The sequence below is a fragment of the Phlebotomus papatasi genome, chromosome 1, assembly GCF_024763615.1.
Source record: "Phlebotomus papatasi isolate M1 chromosome 1, Ppap_2.1, whole genome shotgun sequence".
NCBI classification, from domain to species: domain Eukaryota; kingdom Metazoa; phylum Arthropoda; class Insecta; order Diptera; family Psychodidae; genus Phlebotomus; species Phlebotomus papatasi.
In genome coordinates this window covers 1,377,403-1,399,307 of record NC_077222.1, presented here as the reverse complement: position 1 = coordinate 1,399,307, position 21,905 = coordinate 1,377,403, and the positions used below count along the sequence as shown (strand labels likewise).

The 21,905-nt window shown below is 34.8% G+C and overlaps 3 protein-coding genes across 3 annotated transcripts; 1 reads left to right on the top strand and 2 right to left on the bottom strand.

The window, feature by feature from the left end:
* Nucleotides 1-1,265: 1,265 nt before the first annotated feature.
* Nucleotides 1,266-9,186, bottom strand: LOC129799846 (serine/threonine-protein phosphatase 5). Its single transcript, XM_055844090.1, has 6 exons — nt 8,986-9,186; nt 8,681-8,851; nt 8,392-8,613; nt 4,350-5,193; nt 2,105-2,186; nt 1,266-2,031 (listed from the first exon to the last, which is right to left on the bottom strand). Exons 1-6 carry the CDS (start codon nt 9,089-9,091, stop codon nt 1,972-1,974), a joined length of 1,485 nt encoding a protein of 494 aa, XP_055700065.1. The 5' UTR covers nt 9,092-9,186; the 3' UTR covers nt 1,266-1,971.
* LOC129798460 (uncharacterized) lies at nt 9,151-15,002 on the top strand. The gene is made up of 3 exons (XM_055841609.1): nt 9,151-9,206; nt 12,810-14,656; nt 14,716-15,002. The coding sequence occupies exons 1-3, from the start codon at nt 9,151-9,153 to the stop codon at nt 14,952-14,954; spliced, it is 2,142 nt and encodes a 713-aa protein (XP_055697584.1). The 3' UTR covers nt 14,955-15,002.
* Nucleotides 14,977-21,084, bottom strand: LOC129799845 (uncharacterized). The gene is made up of 2 exons (XM_055844088.1): nt 18,273-21,084; nt 14,977-15,266 (listed from the first exon to the last, which is right to left on the bottom strand). The coding sequence occupies exons 1-2, from the start codon at nt 20,981-20,983 to the stop codon at nt 15,011-15,013; spliced, it is 2,967 nt and encodes a 988-aa protein (XP_055700063.1). The 5' UTR covers nt 20,984-21,084; the 3' UTR covers nt 14,977-15,010.
* Between the last annotated feature and the right edge of the window lie 821 nt (nt 21,085-21,905).

Sequence of the window (21,905 nt, the reverse complement as noted above, 5' to 3'; positions counted from 1 at the left end):
GTAACAAAATACAAATTCATGAGATAAATCTGCAACTCTCGAGGAATCTTGAAATCAGATTTTACACCACATTTATTTACTTACTTTAAATTTCATTAAATGTTTGCCAGAAAACACCGAACTATTGAATAAAAACAATACAATTGACAACTCTTCAAATCAAAATAGTGTCACATATGGTGTGAGGGCACTACATGTTAAATACCGTGGCCACAAGTCCGTAATCCTATCAATTTGGTCATAACTTATGGCCTCATTTTAATTTTATATTTGTTGTTTAAAAATTTATCAAAATTTAATAGTAAAAGAACATATAGTTATTAAGGAAAGAAGTTTTGAAAAATAGTACTAAATATTTGCGATTGAAGATACAATATTTAGTTGTTAAAATTTTTAAGATCGTTAGTAAATTTCTTAACGATTTAACGTATTTTTAATCGTAATCCGCATCAGTAAAATATTTCCCTTAAATTGTTTCTTATTGTACCGAAATATTAAAGTAAATCAATTTAAAATTTTCATTTAATGATAGCACATCAAATATTGGTAATTTTGTGGTTCTTTAAAATCACTTTGTGAGAAAAAATTGAAGATTTTTGCGAAGAGGCCACAAATATAGACTGGCCATAAGTAATGCCACCACCCTGGCTATTTCGTTCACTCACTTTCAATTTTAAAACTTTTTCGTTTATCAATTTATTTTACTTTTTTTGCGTTCACTGTTTTTTAATTATTATATACTCACTTTTTGTTTGTTTATTGAATTAAAATATGTCTTTACATGTCTCTTGATTTACTTTTCTATGAGGTTTTTATGCTCACTTTTTCTTTTTTTTATCCCAGTATATCATTTACTCGTTTCTGACTAGTAATTTGCACTGATTCCGAGCTCCATGTTTATCTATTTTCATCGTCATATTTCTTATTTTCTTGATCTTCTCGAGTTCTTCTGTTTGCTGAGCTGTTTTGTCTGTAATCAGAATGATCCCAATTTTTCTGCGAAAAAAATTTCTTTTCGCTATTAATGACTTTGTGCTACTAGTTTACTGCTAGTTTTACTGTGCTGTTTATTGCCTTCTTCTCTTGAGAGCAGAAAACCGTAAAACAGGGTTCAAGTCGCTCAAGCTTAAGATTGTAAAATGTAAAGAATCTCAATTTACCCTAATCATTTGCTTCTAAAGTCGAAGACGATTTATGCCAATGTGTTTGCAGCATAAACCAAACGCAGCGCTAACGGTGACAAAATGAAGCTCAAGTCTAAAGAATATTCCATAAAAATTATAATTTCTTTATAAATTCCAATTTTTAAAATACAGAAAAAATTAAATACAGCATTTTTAAGATATCAGTAAAATTCTCAAGTTATATATTTTTGATCTATTTATGAAATTGAAAAAACATGTTTTTTTAGCAACAAAAAACTTGGAATATCAAATTTTTTTCTTGTGATTTTTGTAGTTCTTCCAGGGACTACATTCTTTTTTCAGGGCATGGAAGGGGTTACATTCTAAAGGATGTGTATAAATTTTTCTTGTTTTGCTTTTGTCCTTCTGTAACTTTAATTTTTTTTTTTGGGCAGAACAAGAAATTTTCATGAGGAATTTTTACGTTAACCCTATGTAAGATCAACGATATATTTTTCCACTTAATTCATTTTTTCTATTTTCTTTCAGATTTGACGATACATGCACAAAACTCCTGTTTAAAAGGTAGGAATAGAATTAAAAAAAATGCTTCATTAAAATAGTAAAAATGAATGTAAAAATAAATTTTGAAAAAACACAATTTCAATAAAATAACTGATCCTTTTCAAAGGATCATCGATAAAATCGCAAATGACGTCACGTAAAAATTCCAAAGCGTGAAAATTAATTGTTCATCAATTAACCCATTACATTAGAATTTTTATCTATCGCTAAATCCTAAATTTCGTGTACAAATCAATTTATTTACACGCTATTGTAATTTTGACTACATCAGCAAATTCAGCAAGGAATTTGCATACGCCATTGGTTTTACATTTGGATGAGGCTGCAAGTAAATATTTCAGGAGGGTTAAGTCATTGAAAATCGAAGCTGCAAAAGGCTTTTTAGGGTTACTTACCACAGCCTCGTAGGTTGTAAATTTAGGTTTCAAATCGTCTCCCTTAATTGTGATAAAGGCTCCCATGTTACCCATTGTATCACTGCAAGGAAAACGAAAATGGTACAGAATCGAGATTATCGCCTTTTAGGAGCAAAATTTTAGGTCTGAAGAATGCTTCTATTCAAAACCGATTTAAACTGATTTAGAAATCACTTAAAAGATCCTCAAAATAGTTCTAAAAGCAATAGAATTGATTTTCGGGCAAAAATTACTTGTTGATTCATAACAGGTTTATTACCGGTTCATAACCGATTTGAACCGATTTATAAATCACTCAAAATATTTCCCAAAATACACCTTAGGGGTAATTTAAGTAAATTTCATATAGAAATTATTTATTGGCTATGAAACGGTTCATTACCGGTTCATAACCGATTTGAACCGATTTATAGATCACTCAAAATATTTCCCAAAATACACCTCAGGGGTATTTTAATTAAATTTCATATAGAAATTATTTATCGGTTATGAAACGGTTCATTACCGATTCAAAACTGATTGGAATGCATTCAGTTTTATCGAAAATTCCAAGACCGTTCCAGCGAGCTCAAACATCACCTCATTCGCTTGATAATGTGCTCTCTGGAGCACTTTTAACTTTTAACCTTGAAAAACCGTTATTAGGAATGATTCAAGGGTATTTTCACACATGTTCGAATGACCGCCTAGGTTAGGCTTTCTCTTGGCACAATCAAAGTTTCCGGTTTAAGTATTCCAAGTTTTTGTAATGAGGAATCAAGATTTTTCATATAAAAAATATAGGTTTTCCGTTTTACGAATTTAAGGCTTTCCGGTTTAAGGCGGTCTTTAGGGAATTTTCATTTTAAGAATTCAAGATTTTTGGTGGAATCAAACAAGTTTTTCCGTGTAAATAATTCAGGCTTAAAGTTTTACGTTTGGTGTTCGGCGTAAAGGATTGAGTGTTTCCATTTAAAAAAGCCTAAACTTTTCAATGCAAAGAATAGAAATTTTCGGTTTAGAACAGAATCATATTGACAATAAAATACTTACCGTAGCCTCACCGTATTTCGTTAATTTACGTATTTTCATTGCAATTCTTACGCAAATTTTCTATTACCGTATTACCTTATCTCATTCTCGGTGACACTAAGTGAAAATAATATAAAAAAATTGAAGAAATAAAACGAAAATGAGATAAACGGTGAGCAAAACAAACTAAATACGATTAATTTATGTTATAGTTTTTTTTTGCTCTCCGTTTATCGAATTTTCGTTTTATTTCTTCAATTTTCTTTCATCTAATTCCACAGAGTATGAGATAAGGTAATATGGTAATCGATAATTTGCGTAAGAATTGCAATGAAAATGCGTAAATTAACGAAATACGGTGAGCATTTTACTGTCAATATGATTCTGCCCTTCGGCGAAAAGAATTAAGTTTAAGACATCCGGTTTAAAGCATCCTAGTTTCCATTTTTTGATAAATGTTTTCGGTATAAAAGATTGAGGCTTTCGGTTTAAGGAATTCTCAATTTTTTTCTGCACAAAGGATTAAGAATTTCAATTTTCGAAAAATCTAGACATTCAGTTTGAAAATGCAAAATTTCCAACGTAAAGAAATATAGTTTTCGGTTTAGGAATTCAGAGTTTTAAAAGATTCAGGATTTTAAGGGTAATAGATCGGAATTTTCGGTTGCGGACGTTAAGGTTTTCGGCTAAAAACTCGAAGTTTTCGTTGAAACAAATCAAGGTTTTTAGCCTACAGGATTATAGCTTTCGGTTTAAGGGCTTTTCTGGTTATCCGATGCAAAGGAAAGGATAGATTTTCGGTTTAAGAAATCAGGATTTTCGGTACAAAGTCCTAACATTTCGATTTTTACAGTTTAAAGAAGGATAAATTTTTGTATTTAAGAACCTAGGGTTTTCAGGGTAAAGAATTCAGGTTTTCGCTTTAAGACCTCTAGAAGAATCGGTGTAAAAATTCGGGCTTTGGCGATTCCGGTTTTGTAGTCAAGGTATACGGTTTTATCACTAAAGGCTTTCGGCGTAAAGGACCGTGGTTTTCGGTTTGACGAACCAGGATTTTCGGATTAAAGAATAAAGATTTTCAATGTAAAAAATCTAGGCTTTCGGTTTAAGGCATTAACGTTTCCGGTTTAAGAACTTAGGTTTTGCAGCGTTTAAAATTGATATTTCTGTGGAAGGAGTTATGAATTTTCGGTTTAAAGATTCAAGGACTTACCAGTAGTTAGGCGCTGAGAACACTGTAATGCATTTGCCATTGTGGGCCTCCTCGTAGCCGAGATGCTTGACTTCATGGCTGCGCACCACGTAGTCGAGTTTGTTGAACTGGCAAAAGGCTTCGGTGACGTCAGGTCCGAACTGGATGCCGACGCCTCGTTTGGAGGGTCCCCTTCCGATTTGCGGTTGCGGATCACTCCAAAGTAGTTCGCACATCAGCCCCTCATCCGGTGGCTGACGATTCCGTTCGATCTTACGCAAATCGTCCAGGGAAACATTGTCCTGGGAGAACAAACCACCGTGCATCACGAGGACACGATCATTGATGCAGTGGCAGAGCGGCAGCCAGTTGTAGACTTGAGTGAACATATCGGACATTGTGCTGGAGTACTTAGCAATAACCTCTCCCGTGAATCCGTACATCTGATTCATGGTGACACTCTCATGGTTGCCACGGGCCAGGAAGAAGTGATCAGGATAGAGGAGTTTAAAGCCAAATAGCGTAAAAATGCATTCAATGGAAAAGGAACCTCGGTCAACGAAATCACCGTTGAAGAGGTAAGGATTGGATTCAGAAGGAAGTCCATTGATCTTGAAGATGTTCATCAGATCGAAAAATTGTCCATGGATGTCACCGCAAATGGTGAATTTGGACGAATCCGGCACCTTAATGTCCACCAGGGAGGGTTGCTTTCGGAAATACTCGTCGACGTCACAGAGAATCTTATAAGCGTACTTTCGGTGCAGCTTCTTTTCCGCCTTGTAGAATTCCATTAGTTCAAGCATAAAATTCACAGTAACTTTTTCGTTCTCCAATTTGGGACCCGTGTAGTCTTCCTCAATTGCTGCAAGGTTTTATTAAGGAAATATGCATTGTACTAAAGGGAGCTTGTAAAGTGCAAAATGTTTTACGATCGGAAAATTCCAAGAGATGAATAATTGGATCTCGGTGTGAACCGTGAGAGACACAGTTATCTATCCCTTGAAAAATTCTTAAATTTTACGATTTTTATGAATTTTGACCTGTTTTCAAATTGCTCAGCGAAATTTCGTTAAGTGCAAAAAATCTTGAGATTTTGGTTTTAGTCGAGACACATTAATTTCTAGAAATATACAAAGCGCCAGGAGAAATTTTTATTTTGTGTTTTTTATTGGTACCCTCAACTCCTCGTTAGTCCGGATGACTGAGACTGAAAATGGAAGATAATGGCTCTGGCATATATTTTAGATCAGGAGAATTTCAAGAAATCAAAATTAACGTCCCTTTCTTTCTCATTGTGTTGCATATGTATATGTTTCACTCTTTCGTACTCTTCTTCTTCTTTTAAACATCACAACAAATTTAATTTAGCTCAATCGAATTTGGAGTGCGAAAGAATGGGATAGACGTATGCAAAGCGTGTGAGGAAGAAAGTGATGTGAATTTCGATTTCGTTAAATTTTCCTGATAGTGTACTGGAGCCATAAATACCTATATCTTAAGGGAGATCATTTTAAGTTTCTCGAGTGTTTGACAGCTGTCATTATCAGAGAGCTGAAAGTAAATTCAGAACTCGAAATTGAAGTACATTTTTATGGGACTCTGTTTTAGTCACAAGTTATGTTTCGTTAAGTTTAAGCAGTCTTAAATTGTGGCTTTTAGTTGAGCCACATTAGATTCCACAAATGAGTCATTAAAAAGATATAATCCCGTCAAATCAATATACTACCTGCCGATTTTACTTGGAGGTTTTTTGAATTGTAACGGTATATTCCAGTATATTCAGCGAAAATCTGTAGATTTTCGGCAGAATTTCTACCTAGAAAATCTGCATATTGTCCATTACACTTCACAAAATATTGTTGATTTATGAAGAAATTGTAGAAGGTTCAAAGAAAATGGTATGTTTTGCTTAACAAACATCACCGATTAAACATCTTATTAGACACATTTTATTAAACATTTTATTTTTTATTTAGATTTCTGCAGAAATCTTAAAGATATCTGACGAAATTATTTGACGGGAATTTTTATCTTGTTATTTTATATTGGCAATTTGATGCTTCGACCATTATCTTTAACCGCAATCTTAGGACCGAGATCAAGATCAAAATTTTAAACTGTCAAATATTTTCAAGATCAAAATTTGTTATTCTGACGCAAGGCATTTGTGGAACTTAAAATGTTTTAGCTAAGAAACAAGATTCCAAGAAGTTCCACACTTAACGAAACGTCACTTTTCAAGAAAAATATTTATTTCTCAGAAAAAAAAACTGCTGAAATTCCGAACAAAAATTAGAAAATCAAGCAAAAGCCGTATTAAATAAAAACTAGGGTCATGTGATAAACCTTGAAATGGTTATACTGGTCTTGATTCTCTTCCAGATATTCACGGGCTTTATATCTTGATTTTCATCGTAGACATTTAGAAGGTTTGTTTCGTTAATTTTGGGCAGTATTAAATTGTAACTTTTAGTCGAGACATATTAGGTTCCACAAATGAGCCATTTAAGACATAAATTTAATCTTGGTGATTTTTATTGGCAATTTGATGTTTAGCCATTATCTGTGACTGCACTTGGACTGAGATCAAGATCAAAATTTTAAACTGTCAAATATTTCCAAGATCAAGATGTGATATTCTGATGCAATGAATTTGTTGAACTTAAAATTTCTTAGCTAAGAAGCAATTTCTCAAGAAGTTCCACACTTAACGAAACATCACTTTTCACGAAAAATATTTATTTCTTAGCACAATTTGCTGAAACTTAAGTTTAAACTGGTCTTGATTCTTGAGGTAAAAAACGTTTTGGATACAGCAACCGTCAGTGTTTGGCAGCTGTCATCCAGATATCGAAGTGCCGGATAACGAAAAACTAAGTGTACCAATTGCAAGCTCAAATGTAGTATTTTTTTAATACTATTTTTCTCTTTGAACTTTCTCTTATAGAAATATATAATTCTTTAAAAACGACTTCCAAAAAAAAGCTTTCTAAATCGTTATAGGCAAGGTTATAGGTATCATGTAAATTCCAAGGATGTTTTTGGAATTATTTGGAGGAACAACAAATTTGACGCCTTATAATCTTGAAATGTTGTTTCCACATTTGGAAATCTTGAAATCCACACGGTTTGTGTCCCAAGGCCTTTGATAAATTTGAGATCTTGATCTTAATTTTTAGAATTTTAGATTTTTAGCCAAGACACATTAAGATTCCACAAATTCCGATAAGAGATTTTTTCCTGTGTTTTTTAGTTTAAAATTTTGATCATTATGTGGGCTCGGAATTGAGAATTCAGAAAATTCCGTAGGAGTACAAAGCGATTTTAGTAAATATGACCTTTCGTTAAGTGTGGAAATTATTTATAAAACGTATTTCTTAGCTAAGACACTTCCAAGTTCCACATAAAAATCGCTTAGGAATAAGAAATCATGTTTCCCAGAGATCAACTAAGGCTAAAAACAGCATATTTTTTTCTAGTTTAATTTGGATTAATGTTACTGTGTTATCACACTTGCACATTAAAATTTTAATATGATTCACATTAATTGTCGCTGGTGAGAGTCCAAATGTGTAATTTGTGTGTTTGAATCATTTTATATTCAAAATTTGATCTATTTGTTGATAAAAAGGTAGACTTGGCCCGCAAAATTTGATATAAATTGATTTATAGCATTAATGCAAAAAATTAATGCGATTTTCTCTTTAATTTTTTAGTGTGAAAAATATTTATGCTTTAGGTAAATTTAAACTTATTTTTGCAGGCCAAGTCCACTTCTTTATCAATAAATAGAAAAACCCCAAAAATTAAGTGACTCAAAGACACAAATAGCATATTTGGATGCTTACAAGCGACAATTAATGTGAATCACATTAAAATTTTAATGTGCAAGTGTGATAACGCCGTTACTGATGATTTTGGTGACAAATAGCTACGACAATTGCTGATCCAAGCCACGGAATGTTAACAAAATTTTAGCACTTGGCTTTCGTCGGATTGGGATTTTTTTACATTAAAGATCGAGATTTACATTAAAATAAAAATAATAAAATGTACTTACAAATGCCATCGAGATCCCGGTACATTTGTGCTAGGGACAATTCCTTCTTTTCAGTGGCAATTGCCCTCTCGAACTTTTGTTTATTGATGATCTTCTGGCATTCCTTGAATTTCATTTGAGCATCCTTGTCCTGTGGTCGTCTTTTAGCAACATATTCAAAATCACTCAATGCTTGTTTAAATTTTCCTAGAGACATATGAGCCGCCGCCCTCCTGTAGTATCCTTCAAACAGAAACAATTTCTTCTTATTAGTTCAGGGATTCCGGGGAACACTAAAGCAGTCTTTTACCTTTAATATAAATGGGATCAGCCTTGACGGCCGAGATGGCATCTTGAAGAGCATAGCCATAGCTCTCCTGCCTCAAATGAGCTAGACTCCGGTTAGCGTAGTAGACAGCATTTTCCGGGTCCAATTTGATTGCTTCAGTGTACCATTCAATGGCTTTATCATATTCCTTTTCTGCACAATCAATCAAAACAAAAAGAATAAACAAAATTGGAGAAATAGAAAAAAAAAACTTTCTGCATTGATTTTCCAGGAATTGTTTGTGGTTATGTCACTCCTGGTCAAAAGATATATCCACCGATACTCACTGTTAAAATAGGTATTTGCTTGAGTTTTATATTCCTCTGCTTTGGGATGCTTCTCGTCCTTTATTTCAATATTATTGCTATTCTTGCTTGGGTTTTCCTCAGACATTTTCCCAAATAATAAATTCAGGCTAAAAAATTACACGAGAAAAAGCAGACACACAGAGGATGTTACTACCATTTGTCATCACTGCCAGCGCTGGTAGTCCGGGCACGAGATTACAGTAGGCCTATTTTATAACACTTTCAAATATTTGTTTTGCATCCCAATAACGGACAACATGTCCAATTCTCGGGGAAAATTATCGCGAGTTAGTAAAATTCCAACGCTGTTCTATCATGTGGTTTCTCGGGACCGAAAGGAATACTTTGCTAGCCAGAATCCTTCAAATTCTAAAGTACAGTTCTTCTATGGGAATTCATTTAGGCCACTTAAACTGCAAACAGGAGAGAGAAGTGGTAAGGAAATTCTTTGGAAAATATTTTTGTTAATTCTAGGACCATTAGAGGAATTCTATAACAGTATGACAATGTCATATGATAAATTTAATTTTTTTATATGGTAAATCCGGAAGAACTAATCATAAATGTGACTTGTATCAGTTGCTAAAAAATTCATATGCTTCGTATACAGCTCTTTACAATGGCCAATCGATGCTCTCTGTGCTTTTACGTCGTTCTGTTCCCGAATTTTACAGCACAAATTTGTCATATGACATTGTCATATTGCTACAGAATTGCCCTTCAGGGAAGCTTTTTAAAAATATTTAGTATAAGTTAAATGACCAAACGAAACTTTAAATAATTTTCAAATAAAGAAATGATCATTAAATCGATTTTACCCATTTAACCCGTTCATACTTTGCTGTCCGAGTTTGATTGCATACGACACAACAAAAAAGTCCTTGTGAAAAATATTACATCTTGAGGCGAATACCGCTAGGAGCACTAAATTCGACGTAAATGATTCTTTATGCCCCTCCCCTGGCACACCTTTTAGATCGGTCAAATTTTGTAAAATCAAAATTCGCGCCCCTGTCTGTCTCATATGGTTCACCTAAGGCTATCACACTCTTTTGGATTCAAAATTGGACTAAACTAAATTTAATTTGGTGTGATGTTCAAAAGAAGAAGAAGAAGAGTGCGAAAGAGTAGGATAGGCATATTCAAAACTTTTAAGAAAGACAGGGATGTGAATTTTGATTTTATGAAGTTATTGATTTAAATAGTGTGTCGGAGCCACGACAATTCAAAATTGAATATTTCCTTGTAGGCTACAATGCATTTTTATGAAAGTTTAGCATTTCGTCGGTTTCGAAGAAGACTATATTGTAACTCTACATACAATAGTATAAAAAGATGGTATCATTGGATGCAGAAACCTTAGATCTATATCCCCACAAAATTTTATCTTGATTAAGATATTCCTGCAAAAGTTACAACAACAAAAAACTTAAAATCAGCGTGCCCAATTATTGAGTTTTTTGCCCACAATTTTGCTATAATTAATTTAAAAGTAGTGTTAACTAGAATATATTTAATGCGTAAGTATGATGAAATAGTTTCAAAAGCTGAAAGTAATACTAATTGCAGTGAAATTAATGAAAATAAATTTTACCTGTCAAACTTTGAACCTCTTTCCTTTGGACTTACAATAGTCTTCTTCGGAACCGACTAAGTCTATCCCACTCTTTTGAACTCAAAATTGAAATGAAATTTAATTTGATGTGATGTTCAAAAGAAGAAGAAGAAGAAGAATGCGAAAGAGTAGGATAGGCATATTCAAATTTTTAAGAAAGACAGGGATGTGAATTTCGACTTTATGAAATTTTCCTGATTTAAATGTTGTGTCGGAGTCATGAAAATTCAAAATTGAATATCTCCTTGAAGCTACAATGCATTTTCATGAAAGTTCAGCATTTTGTAGGAAAATTTAAGACCATTCTAATGATGCATTGGGCGATTAGCTTTACCTTTCTATCTTCACGATCTTTACTAAAACGGTCTTCAGACTAGGTCTTTAGTTCTTTACCCAAAAGGCTCAAATCTTCATACAATAAGCAATTGTAGAGATTTTTCAAAATCGTATAGATCAATTACCCGGTGCTAAGTACATATTTTTTCAAAAAAAAAAAAAAACGCATAAGTATTAAAAAATCAGAATTATTAAGCTATATGGGCCACATGGATAAACCTTAAGTCCGAAGTCCGTATAATCCGAGCTATTAAGTATTGAATTACAAAGCAGAACTAGTCTTTGGCCGATCTTGATGAGTTTTTTAAATCCAAATTTCCGGGATCAACCTTCTCTACGATACTTATATTTTGGGCTTTTGATATTTGAGACACTCAGAACATAATACGGGCTTCAGACCTAAGGGTTAGCCATATGGCTTAACTGTTATAATTTCTTATCACTCAAGATATTTTGGAAAATTTAACTTAGGATTGTATTATTAAGGACAAATGACCTATTAGATTCTGAAAGACCAATAAAATTGGTTGCCATTTAGGATTCTGAGACTTAGGGCCTTGACAGACCTGAGGATAAGCCGAATGATGGCTTAGCGTAATTATATTCGAAATAATAGATGGACTTCATTTCCATAATTTTCCAGTAAGTCGCCTCTCGGTTTAAGTCGTAAGTGTGTCTAGGGCATTACGGGAACAAGGCTAAACCTCTAGTCTGAAGACCGCTTAAGACTTAGGCTGATCCTCGAGAATATAAGTCCGTAAAAATTTCGCGGTAAAAGTTTAGCCCAAACTATCATACACTGAGAGCTTACAGTTAAAATTTCTTCAGTTTTACAGTTAAAAAGATCAAGGATTCGATTCGAGGTTTTTTACAAAAGTTTCCTTTATTTTTTAAACATTCTGGAGAATCAGCCTGAGTCAATTTAGGCCTTAACACGGTATTGAGATTTAAGGTTTAGCCACTTTTCTATAGTGAAAACTTCTTTAATTTATTAAGCAAGATCTTCAGAAAAAAATTGAGTCAGGATTGAAATTATAGGGAGATAATCAACTGGATTTGGAAAAGTCACTAAAACTGTTTATTACTTAGATTTCCGAACTGGGCTAAGTCTTTGGTCTGAAACCTGTGTCATGCCGGCTTCAGACTGGAGGTTTAGCCCAATTCCCGAAAGTTTCAAAAATCTTAATAACAAGCAGTCGCTGGCTATACTTGTTCATCTCCTGGTACTAAGGCTTCTAGTGTGAAGACCGCTTAAGGGGCCCTATCACCTATGCATTTTACCAATTATTATTATTATTATAATTATATTAATCGTATCGGAATACTTTACTACAATGTAGTCACATTATATTGCTGTTATATTCCGTGGTGGAAGAATCTACTAGTCCAGATGTAGATCGCCTAGGAGCGCCTTCCCTGCAAGGTGGGTGCTTCTTCCATGTTCCCAGAGTTACCTGATTTTTTTTGGACAGAAGCGGTGCATTTTATTACATTTTATCATAGAGAAAATGTCTTTTTAGTTGTTTGCACCGGGCGGGATTCGAACTCGCAACTTTGCGAGTCGAATCAGAGATCTCGTTCGCCCAAGAGCCAACGGTCTTGCCTATTGCGCCACTGAGATCCTCATTTTCCCAATAAATTATCCCACGCCTTAAGCGATACGGCAAAAACTCCTTTTTTTTTAAATAAGTCGCAAATCCTTGTGCTTGATCTTAGAATTCAGGATTTTTAAGCTAGATCCTGTCTTGATTTGTTTCTAAATAATAGGGAGAACAAGCCAAGATCCCTCTGTCCAGGAGAGGTCTTCTACTCTCAATGATATAATAGAAAATGCTCTCAAATTGTTCACAAGCGTAAAGTCCAGTAAACTCCCAGTTAAAGAAAAGATACTCAAATTACTGAAGCTCATTAAGCAGTTGGAGCATGAACTGCTTAAGGCTTATCCTGAAATAAGGAGAGATCGTATGATCTTGCAATCGGATCGCATTCGAAGTCCTAGACCAAATTATAGACAATTAATTGAAGATCAATTGGCCAAGTCTCCGGCTTTGGGAGATCTTGAGGAAGAATCAATGCCTGAGTATTCTTCAGTGTGGAAATCCTCTGAGAGAAGTGGAAGTATCCTTGAGTCGCAAGAAATGGACACAGAGGGTTTGTTTGAAGAAGGCTTCGCTGAACCTTTACCACCTGGCCAGTACAATGTCCCTGATGGGGATTTTGCAGGAATTGCTAATGATTTGAGTGCAATTGATGAAGAATCCTCACCGGAATTGGTGACAACGGATTCAAGAAAGGGATTGAGGGTTTCTTTCTTTACATCTGCTAGCGATATTGGGAGGGAATCTTTTCCAGAACTTAGCAAATCTGCCATTGATCAGTCGGAAAGCCTAGAAGGCATTAGCGAAATTATTGATGAATCTTCTCCTGAACTGGCTAGTTCTGGACCCATTGAAATTTCAGAGACTCTGGGAAGTGATATTCAGGAAGAATCCTTCCCTGATATCAGTTCTTCAGGAGCAGCTGGGCATTATTCCTCTGTCGATCTCTTTAAAACATCTGCAAGCGATATACTTAAGGAGTCCTTCCCTGATATGAGTTCTTCCGTGGAGTCTTCTAGCAAGGGTTTCGGGGATTTGAGTATCCTTGGGTCTCAGGAGATGGACACGGGGGATTTGTTCGAAGGCGGAATAATGGAACCTGAGTTTCAAGAGGACTATCAGATCAGTGGAAATCTAAGTGAAATTGATGAAGAATCTTCTCCTGAATTTTACAGTGCTGCTTCTCAGAGGATTTCCCAAGAGATTTCTGATAGTCAGCAACTTCAGGATGTATCAATGCCTCAATATTCGAGTTTTGAGAGATCCTTTAGCAAAAGCAAAGGATCAAAAAGGGAAGAGTCTCTCTTCAAATCATCATTAAGTGAGATTTTCAAGGAATCCTTTCCAGATTTTCCAGACTCATCAACTGACGATTCAAGCAGATACTCAGGAGATCTGGGTATCTTGGAATCACAGGAAATGGACACAGGAGATTTGTTCCAAGTCAGCTCTTTTGATATTTTTTCTGACTACGACAAAGTCCATGGAACAAGTATTGAGGAATTGAGTGCAATTGACAGTGAATCTTCTCCTGAATTATCTTCTGGCTTTACAGAAGATTCCCTGCAGATTTTTGATGAATCTTTCCCAGACATAAGCAGCTCTCTGGAGCGCTCGGGATTTAGGAGACTGGCTTCTACGGGGAGGAGTTTTCTGGACAAAATCGAAGAAGAGAGCGAAATTGGCAGGGAATCATTTCCTGAAGTTTCAGCTTCTGTCACAGATCCTTCCACAGATGGGAGTATTTTACAATCTCACGAAATGCATACTCAGGATTTGTTTGAGGATATAATGTCTCCTGGTCAATATCAGAGGAAAGATCTTTTTGGAATTGAAGATGAACTCAGTGCAATTGACGAAGAATCCTCTCCTGAACTCTATAGTTCCCAAATTCAAGAAGAATCCTTTCCGGAAGTATCATCGTCCTTTGATAGATCAAAAGAGCGTTCTTCCGGAAGAAGTAGAAGCAGGAGGGATTTGCTTAGGGAAGTTTTAACACCAGGTAGAAGGGGAGATTCTAGACGGAGTCGTCCTGACTCAACTTCTGGCCGTAAATCTCTCCCTAAATCCAGCAGAATCCGGATGAACTTCCGAATGGAAGGTGAATGCTCTGGATTGGCTCAATAATCCCCATTTCTAAGCTGTTTTCTGAAATTTCAGAAAGTTCACCCAATACCACGATGCGCTATGCCCTCGAGATCATTGATCTGCAATCGAAGGAATTGCAAAGAACAAGGACTTATTTTAAAGAATTCATGTCCAAGATCGAAAATGTTATGAGTACTCTGAGATTCTCACATGAAAGAGATCTGCCCAAGGAATCGATCAGGAGGATTTTTGAGACACTTGAGGGGGAAATGGAATCCTTCGTGGGGGCTAGAAAAGAACTTCCGACTTAAAAAAAAATTGGCAAGTTTAATATTTATTTTGATAAACATTTTATTTAATAATTTCTTCAATTTATTTCCAATTTCTCCCGTATTCTCTCATATTTGTGGAGTTTTAAGTAGATCATAGGACTATCGTAGCGTAAAAGAGATTTAAAAAATTCAAGAGCAACTTTTTGGATGTCTTCATGTTGATTTCGGTCCAAAAATCTCAGGGAACAGCTTAAGCAATCATCCAGATTTTTCTCTTTCAATTCAATGGCAGAGATCAGCTGGCCATATTGGGAGAGAATCGTGTGGATCAGCTTGAATTCCTGCGTATGCCTGAAAATTTAATTAAATAAAAAAAAATGAAGGACATTTTTGCAAAAGAAAGATTCAAAAGAAAAGAAAGGGCTAGTTAGATTTCCTTGATAAAGAGGTTAATATATTTTTGAGGTTATGAATGACCTAACCTCCAAAGAAAAAATCGGTCAAAGGAGAAATTTTGTAATGTAATCCGCAACTATTATCAATAATTCAAGAATCCAAAATAATTAAAAAAAACATTGAAGAATATTTTAAAAGGGAAGAGTCCGTTACGGTTTTGAGGTTAGAATTTATTGAATTTACAATTTAAAACTTTTTAGATAATTTTTTATATCCTGATTATTATTAGTCACACATTTTTCTAGACAGCATTAAGCGATGCTGCCAATAAAAAAGAATAGGATTTATTCTGTGACATTTTACTATGAAAGAGATTGGTACAAAATATTTGGTTATGTCAGGTATAACCTTAGATTAATTAAATAAAACCATCCTGCATTGTGACTGACAAGGATTTTACTGGTAAAAATTTAAGCATTGACGATTTCTGCAACTCAAATGGATAGGTTCTGAACTCTAAATTTTACTAAGAGAAATTGGTATGAAATATTAGGTTATGTCAGGTCTAACCTAAAAAAAACCTATCTCCATTGTAATTGAAAAATTTTAAATCCTCCATCCCGATGTAATTTTAATTACAGTAGAGTTCCTCAAATATGAACATTTGGGGGGTATAGATGGCATTTCCTACTCCTCAAAATTGAACAATATTTTCAAAAACGTAAAGGAATTTATGTGAAATTCACTATTCCTAAATTAAGAAAAATAACTTTAAAGAACATATCAATGTCATTTATTGTGAAATAAACGGAAATTGTTGCGGAATTTAATATAATACGATAATATTGAGGAAATACTAGAGAAAATTCTTTCTGATTCGCAAAACTTTCTTCGCATAACCTCAAATTTTACATTTTGAATTCAACCGTCCGTCGTTCAAATTTGAGGAACTCTACTGTAGTAATTTGAATCAATTCCCAGAATGAACGATTTAGTGTGATCTCTAAACCTAAGAACTAAGTTAATAAAATTCTAACCCAGGAAATTTGACAAATTTTAAACACTGATTTTTTAAAATTAAAATTGAGTTATTGCCAGAAACGTAAATTTAAATTAAATTAATTTGTTTAAAAGAATTTTCGGAAAAGATAAAGTTGCTTTATTGCTTTATTTAATAAAAAAAAATTAAATGTATTTTTGAGGTTATGTAGGATCTAACCTCTAAAAAGATTTTTTAAAATTCAACTGAAACATATGCTGCATTATCATGAATTCAAAAGTCTGAAATGTTTTTTTTTTTTACAAAATTTCACAAACTTTTCAGATGGCCAATAACTGGTACAGTTTTAAAGTTAGATAAATAATAAATAAATAAAATAAATAATAAATAAATATAATAACTCTAACCTCGAAATTGAGAAATTTGTTCTGGAAGGCAAGGTTTGCAAAATTTAGAGTTGAAAAATTATACCAGTTTTTTCTAGTAACTAAATTATTACTCCTTTATTATTATAAATCTTTGTTAAGAAATGCTCTGCGACGCAAAATTGGGCTTTATTCTTTGATACTTGGCTGTGAGAGGTTGATATGAAATAGGTTAAATCAGGTTTAATAATTAAAAACCAATCTCCATTGCGACTGAAAAAAATTTTAAATCTTTCTTCCTGATAAAATTTTAGGCGTTAAACCTGAGAAACCCACTTTTTGCATCGCGAAATCCGAGAAACCCAAAAATTGTATCGTTAAACCCGAGAGACTCATTTTCTGCTTCGCGAAACCCGAGAAACTCAAAAATTACATCACGAAAGCCAATTTCTGCATCACGAAACTCAATTTCTGCACCGTGAAACTCGAGAAACCGAATTTTTGCATCGCGAAATCCGACAAACTCAATTTCTGCATCGCTATACACGATAAACCCAATTTCTGCATTGCGACACCTGACAAACCCAATTTTTCTATCATCGCGGAACCTGAAAATCCCAATTTCTGCATCGCGAAACCCAAAAATTGCATCGTAAAACCCGAGAAACCCAATTTCTGCATCGCAAAACCCGCGAAATCCAAAAATTACATCACGAAACCTGAGAAACCAGAAACCCTTGTCACAAAAAATGGAAATGAGCCCTTGGATTAAATCCTAACCTAAGAAATTTGTCATAACCTTTGTATGTGCTTAATGTTTTAAATTCAAATAAATGAGGCTTAGGCCCTTGACACACTTAAGACTTAAGCCGAGAGACGGCTTAGTGGAAAATGATTGAAATATAGTTTAATCATTATTTCGAATATGATTACGCTAGGCCGTCTCTCGGCTAATCCTCAAGTCTATCAAGGCCCTTATTCAGTCAAGAAATTAGGTTTTCCAAACACAGGTCTTGAACTAAAAATCTCAATCACTCATTTAACTCTTTCGTCTCTTTTGGGACTAGAGTACCCAAAGAAGCATATGATTATTCTATGAAAAATAATGTTTTTTTTTTATTATTTATAATTGATAAAAATCCAATTCTTGTCGAACTATAAGGATATCAAAATGTAAGATATTTTTCATAAGACCCTAATTAATTCCTGAGCTTAGATATTTTTTATCAAAAAATAGTGAAATTGGCTTGCAGCATACGCTGCGGTCCGGAAAGAGTTAAGCACGCAGCACAGAGGTTATTTCACAATGTTATAGGTTATGGTAACTCTAACCTCAAAATTGGAAATTTGTTTCTGGAAGGCAAAATTTACCAAAATAATGGAAAATATTTCAAAAAGAGTATTTTTTCGTCTGAAACACTGTGGGGATCTCAAAATCCAAAATAGAAATGATTCCGAAGTATCCTATTTTACTCTTTGAACTTTTGAGATCAATTCAAGTTCATCCGATAGTCGCTAGGGGCGCTAAAATCTTATTGAGAAATTACGTGAAACATATGTTTCATCTACGTTTCACAAGGATTTCTTGAAACTTACGTGTACAATCCCTGTTGAGCATTTCCCGGAGACTTTTTGGCGACATCAGTGAGGTACTTGTTGATCAAAGGGATGACATCCGAAAGGGTTCGATTGTGAATGAAGTCTTTGGATGTTTTTGCGAGGATAACAAGGAGTTTGAAGCATTGCCTTAGGATCACAGGATTTTCGCATTTGAATTTTTCAGTCAGAGGGAACCAAATGAGATGGACAATAGGCAAAAGTTTCTCCTCCTTCTGCCTCAAAATTAGCAGTCCTTCTGTCAGAAGCTCAAGGGACAGCAAGGATAAATGTTGGTCCTTTGAAGAAATGTGCTTTAAAACGAGTTTTAGGATGCTTTCTGTTAATTTGATGTAGCTTGGAATGGATTCTGGTTCCTTGGGATCAGGATCTTCTGGTTCGTTGTTTTCTTCAACTTCTTCCTCTTCAATTTGATCATTTTGATTCCAGATCTCTAGCCATTTTTCCAGGATGTCATCAGAAGTTATTTCGAGGTTTTGGGAGTGGTCTTCCTCTTTGATTTGATGTTTAATTTTGGTAAGGAAGATCTGGTAGATCCTGAAATGGGCTTTTAGCCTCGATTGATCTTTGACTTTTGCGCTGTCTTGAAGGAGGGAGTTTAGGATAGTTTCCAGGTAGAAATGGGTACTGGAATCTTTAGAGCTGTATTCGAGGATAATCTGCAACATTCCTAGTCCATCGTCGTAAGAATGATCCTTCCGCAGGAATTTGTTGACGTAGAAAATGATGTAATCGGAATTGAGGTTGACAAATTCCTCGATTGTGGCTAAATTGAAGGATGCCTTCATGTCCTCAAGAGCGCCCAAAGCTGCTGCTTTAACGCAAGAATTGGAACTTCCTGCTTTGGCCAGGACTCTGTGGAAGGTCTTGAAGAGGAAAGGGTGAAAGAGAGTCTTCAGTTTCTGAGCACAGAGTCCAATGGCTTCCAGGATAAGGCAGGAATGGATTATGTTGAACTTGACATCTTCAATTGTCAGAAATTCTTCTCCGGATGTTTCTGTCAAGATTCCGGGAACTTGCAAGGAGAGATTCCAGTGAATATCTCTCATGACTTCAGTCAGGAATTCCATCTTCCAGGTGCTTTCTGACCCTTTCAAATCTTCGCTTCTTATTAAATTGTTGAGGATCAGAAGGACTTCATTGCTTTTCTGAGTCCTTAATTCGAAAATTCCCAAGAAATGCCTGGAAATTATCTCAATAATTTCCGGTTTGTTGAAGGATTTGCACAATTCCTCGAAGATTTCTTGGGATTTTTTGTTGCTGAGCCATTTGGGAGTCCTCCAGGGATGTCCCTTTGTAATACTTTCAGCTAGCAAATCCTCCTGCTTCGTGTTGATTTCGGCTCCAAGGATCATCACAGTTGAGAGTTTCTCCAAGAATAATTCATCAGAAATCAGGGTCAGAAGATCATTCGGAGGAATAAAGTCCAAGGAGCCCTTTAGCAAAGTCAATCCGAGGATTTGCATGTGGTCATCTTCCCGGAGGATGCTCTGAGGCAGGGTCAGGAGAACTGAATTCAATGTGGCTTCTGCATTTTTCACAAAATCTTCGTATCTCGGATGAGACTTTAGTGATCGGATAATTTCTCTGGATTCACTAGAAATGGAATTGTCTTCATCGAAGGACATGACAAAGATCACTTCTAGAAGGCTCTGAAGGCAATCCGGAAGGGTTTTTGAGCACTTCTTCAGGAGGATTGCAGATCCTTTCAGTAGCTTTTTGCGAACTTTTACATGGTCGTTTTGCGCGAAGATGATCAACTTGGCCAGGAAGGGTTTTAGTTTCTTGGACACAGCATTGATCCACTGAGGATCCTTCCTTAGAATTTTATCTTCCGGAATTCCACTCAGGGGAGCCTTCAGAATGTCCGAATTCCCTGAATCTTTGCTGCTGTCTTCTAGGATCATTTTGCGAAAATCCTCAAGATTGATCATCTTCTCCTCAAGATCCAGTTCATTATTTTCCAGAACCAGGCATATTATCCTGCCAATGGCTTTGATACTCAGAGCTATCACCAGATGCCCTTTGATTGTGTCTCTGAGGGCAGTTTCCATGAGACATTTGAGGATTCTGGGCAGTAGCATGTAGATAACATCAGCAATCTCACTCCTGAGAACAACATCATCTTCATCAGAATCATCATCAATCTGCAGGAAGCTCAGGATGCATCTTATTGAAGAAATCTTCAATCCTGCAAAGCCTTCCTGCTCCACAATTTGAACGCAACAAAAAAGCAAATTCGCAACGATTTTCCGATTTTTAGGCTTAAAGAATTTCTCAATAACGTCCTTTGAAGTCCGGATTGAGAGGGTTTTCACACATTCCAGAACCGCAAATTTCATTTCCTCAGAGGACTTCACCAGGCTCCCAGTCTGGAAGTCATAGATCTGCTTCAGGAGAACTATGAGAATCGTGCTGAAGCAATCAACTTTGTCCACAGTTATCCTCTTCAGGAGATTGTTAATTGTCGATATAAGATGCTCCTTAATCTCTGGTTTATTCCGAAGCTCCTGGGAATCGATTTGAGAGAGAATTGGAAGGAGCATGTTGCTGTAAATCTTTCCGGCAAATACATCATTGGACTTCCCAAGGAGCTCATTGAGCATCTGGATCTCACGAATATTAGGCTGTTTATTTATTTTCGCAAGAAGAGGGAGGATATCACTCATAAACACTTCTAAATTCTGCATTTTAGATAACAAATTACATTAAAACACTTTTTCTAATCATAACAACATAAACACAAACACGGATATTTTTGGGTTATATTTTGGTTATGTAGTTCAATGTTGAATCAACTAGAGGCGCTGTTTGCCGAAGGTTTAAATCCGCAACGACTTCTATTTCATTTTCCTCACTTTGGCGATTTTCTTGGTGAATGACATTATTTTCCAAAATATAAAAATTCCATATTCAATTACGCTGAGTATTGATGCTCCAAACATAAGACTGCATATTCCTCCAACTGATACTAAAATAAAAAAAATACAAAGGAAATAAATGTGAGGTTATATTGAACATAACCTTTAACACTTTAAAACCCAAAGTGGCATTTTACTCCAATTTTAAGTTTGGAGCTTCATAGTAGAAATTCTATTTAATATTATGCTAGAGTAATAACACTAATGTATAGAGAATTTAATTAGCTTTCGTTTAGTAGAAAAAAATAGTTAATATTTTTTTTATTATTTAAAAAATTGGGAAAAAAAACAAAATATGGGCGTAGAATACCAAATTGGCGTAAAATGCCACCTTATTTTAATATGGAATTGGCATCAAAAATGGATATATTTGAATGGCTTATACTACATAACCTAAAAAATGTTAACATTTTTTTGAGTTTTGTCACGATTCGAAAAAATCGTAAAAAATACGTGAAAATGTTAAAATAATTATTAAAAATTAAGTAATATAAGACATAGAATTGTTGTAGAATGGTAATATAACAAAATTAAGGTGAAAATGCACTTTTCGCTTTGTTTTTCTTTTTCGATTCCCTGTTGGAATTTCACATAAAATTTTCTTAAACAAAAGCATAAAACTACATCTGAAATTTTGAAAATTTTACAGGAAAATATATAGATATGTGTTCTAAGATGCTTACCAAATTGC

Excerpts from the sequence above, each read along its gene's own strand:
- LOC129799846 (XM_055844090.1), bottom strand. The coding sequence starts at position 9,091 with ATGTCTGAGGAAAACCCAAGCAAGAATAGCAATAATATTGAAATAAAG. Across the intron at positions 8,852-8,985 it reads AGCAAATACCTATTTTAACA|AAAAGGAATATGATAAAGCC; the intron begins GTGAGTATCGGT and ends TTGATTGTGCAG. Across the intron at positions 2,032-2,104 it reads TTACAACCTACGAGGCTGTG|CCTCATCCAAATGTAAAACC; the intron begins GTAAGTAACCCT and ends ATTTACTTGCAG.
- LOC129798460 (XM_055841609.1), top strand. The coding sequence starts at position 9,151 with ATGTTACTACCATTTGTCATCACTGCCAGCGCTGGTAGTCCGGGCACG. Across the intron at positions 9,207-12,809 it reads AGTCCGGGCACGAGATTACA|CGTAAAGTCCAGTAAACTCC; the intron begins GTAGGCCTATTT and ends ATTGTTCACAAG. Across the intron at positions 14,657-14,715 it reads GATGAACTTCCGAATGGAAG|AAAGTTCACCCAATACCACG; the intron begins GTGAATGCTCTG and ends CTGAAATTTCAG.
- LOC129799845 (XM_055844088.1), bottom strand. The coding sequence starts at position 20,983 with ATGCAGAATTTAGAAGTGTTTATGAGTGATATCCTCCCTCTTCTTGCG. Across the intron at positions 15,267-18,272 it reads GCTCAACAGGGATTGTACAC|GCATACGCAGGAATTCAAGC; the intron begins GTAAGTTTCAAG and ends TTAAATTTTCAG.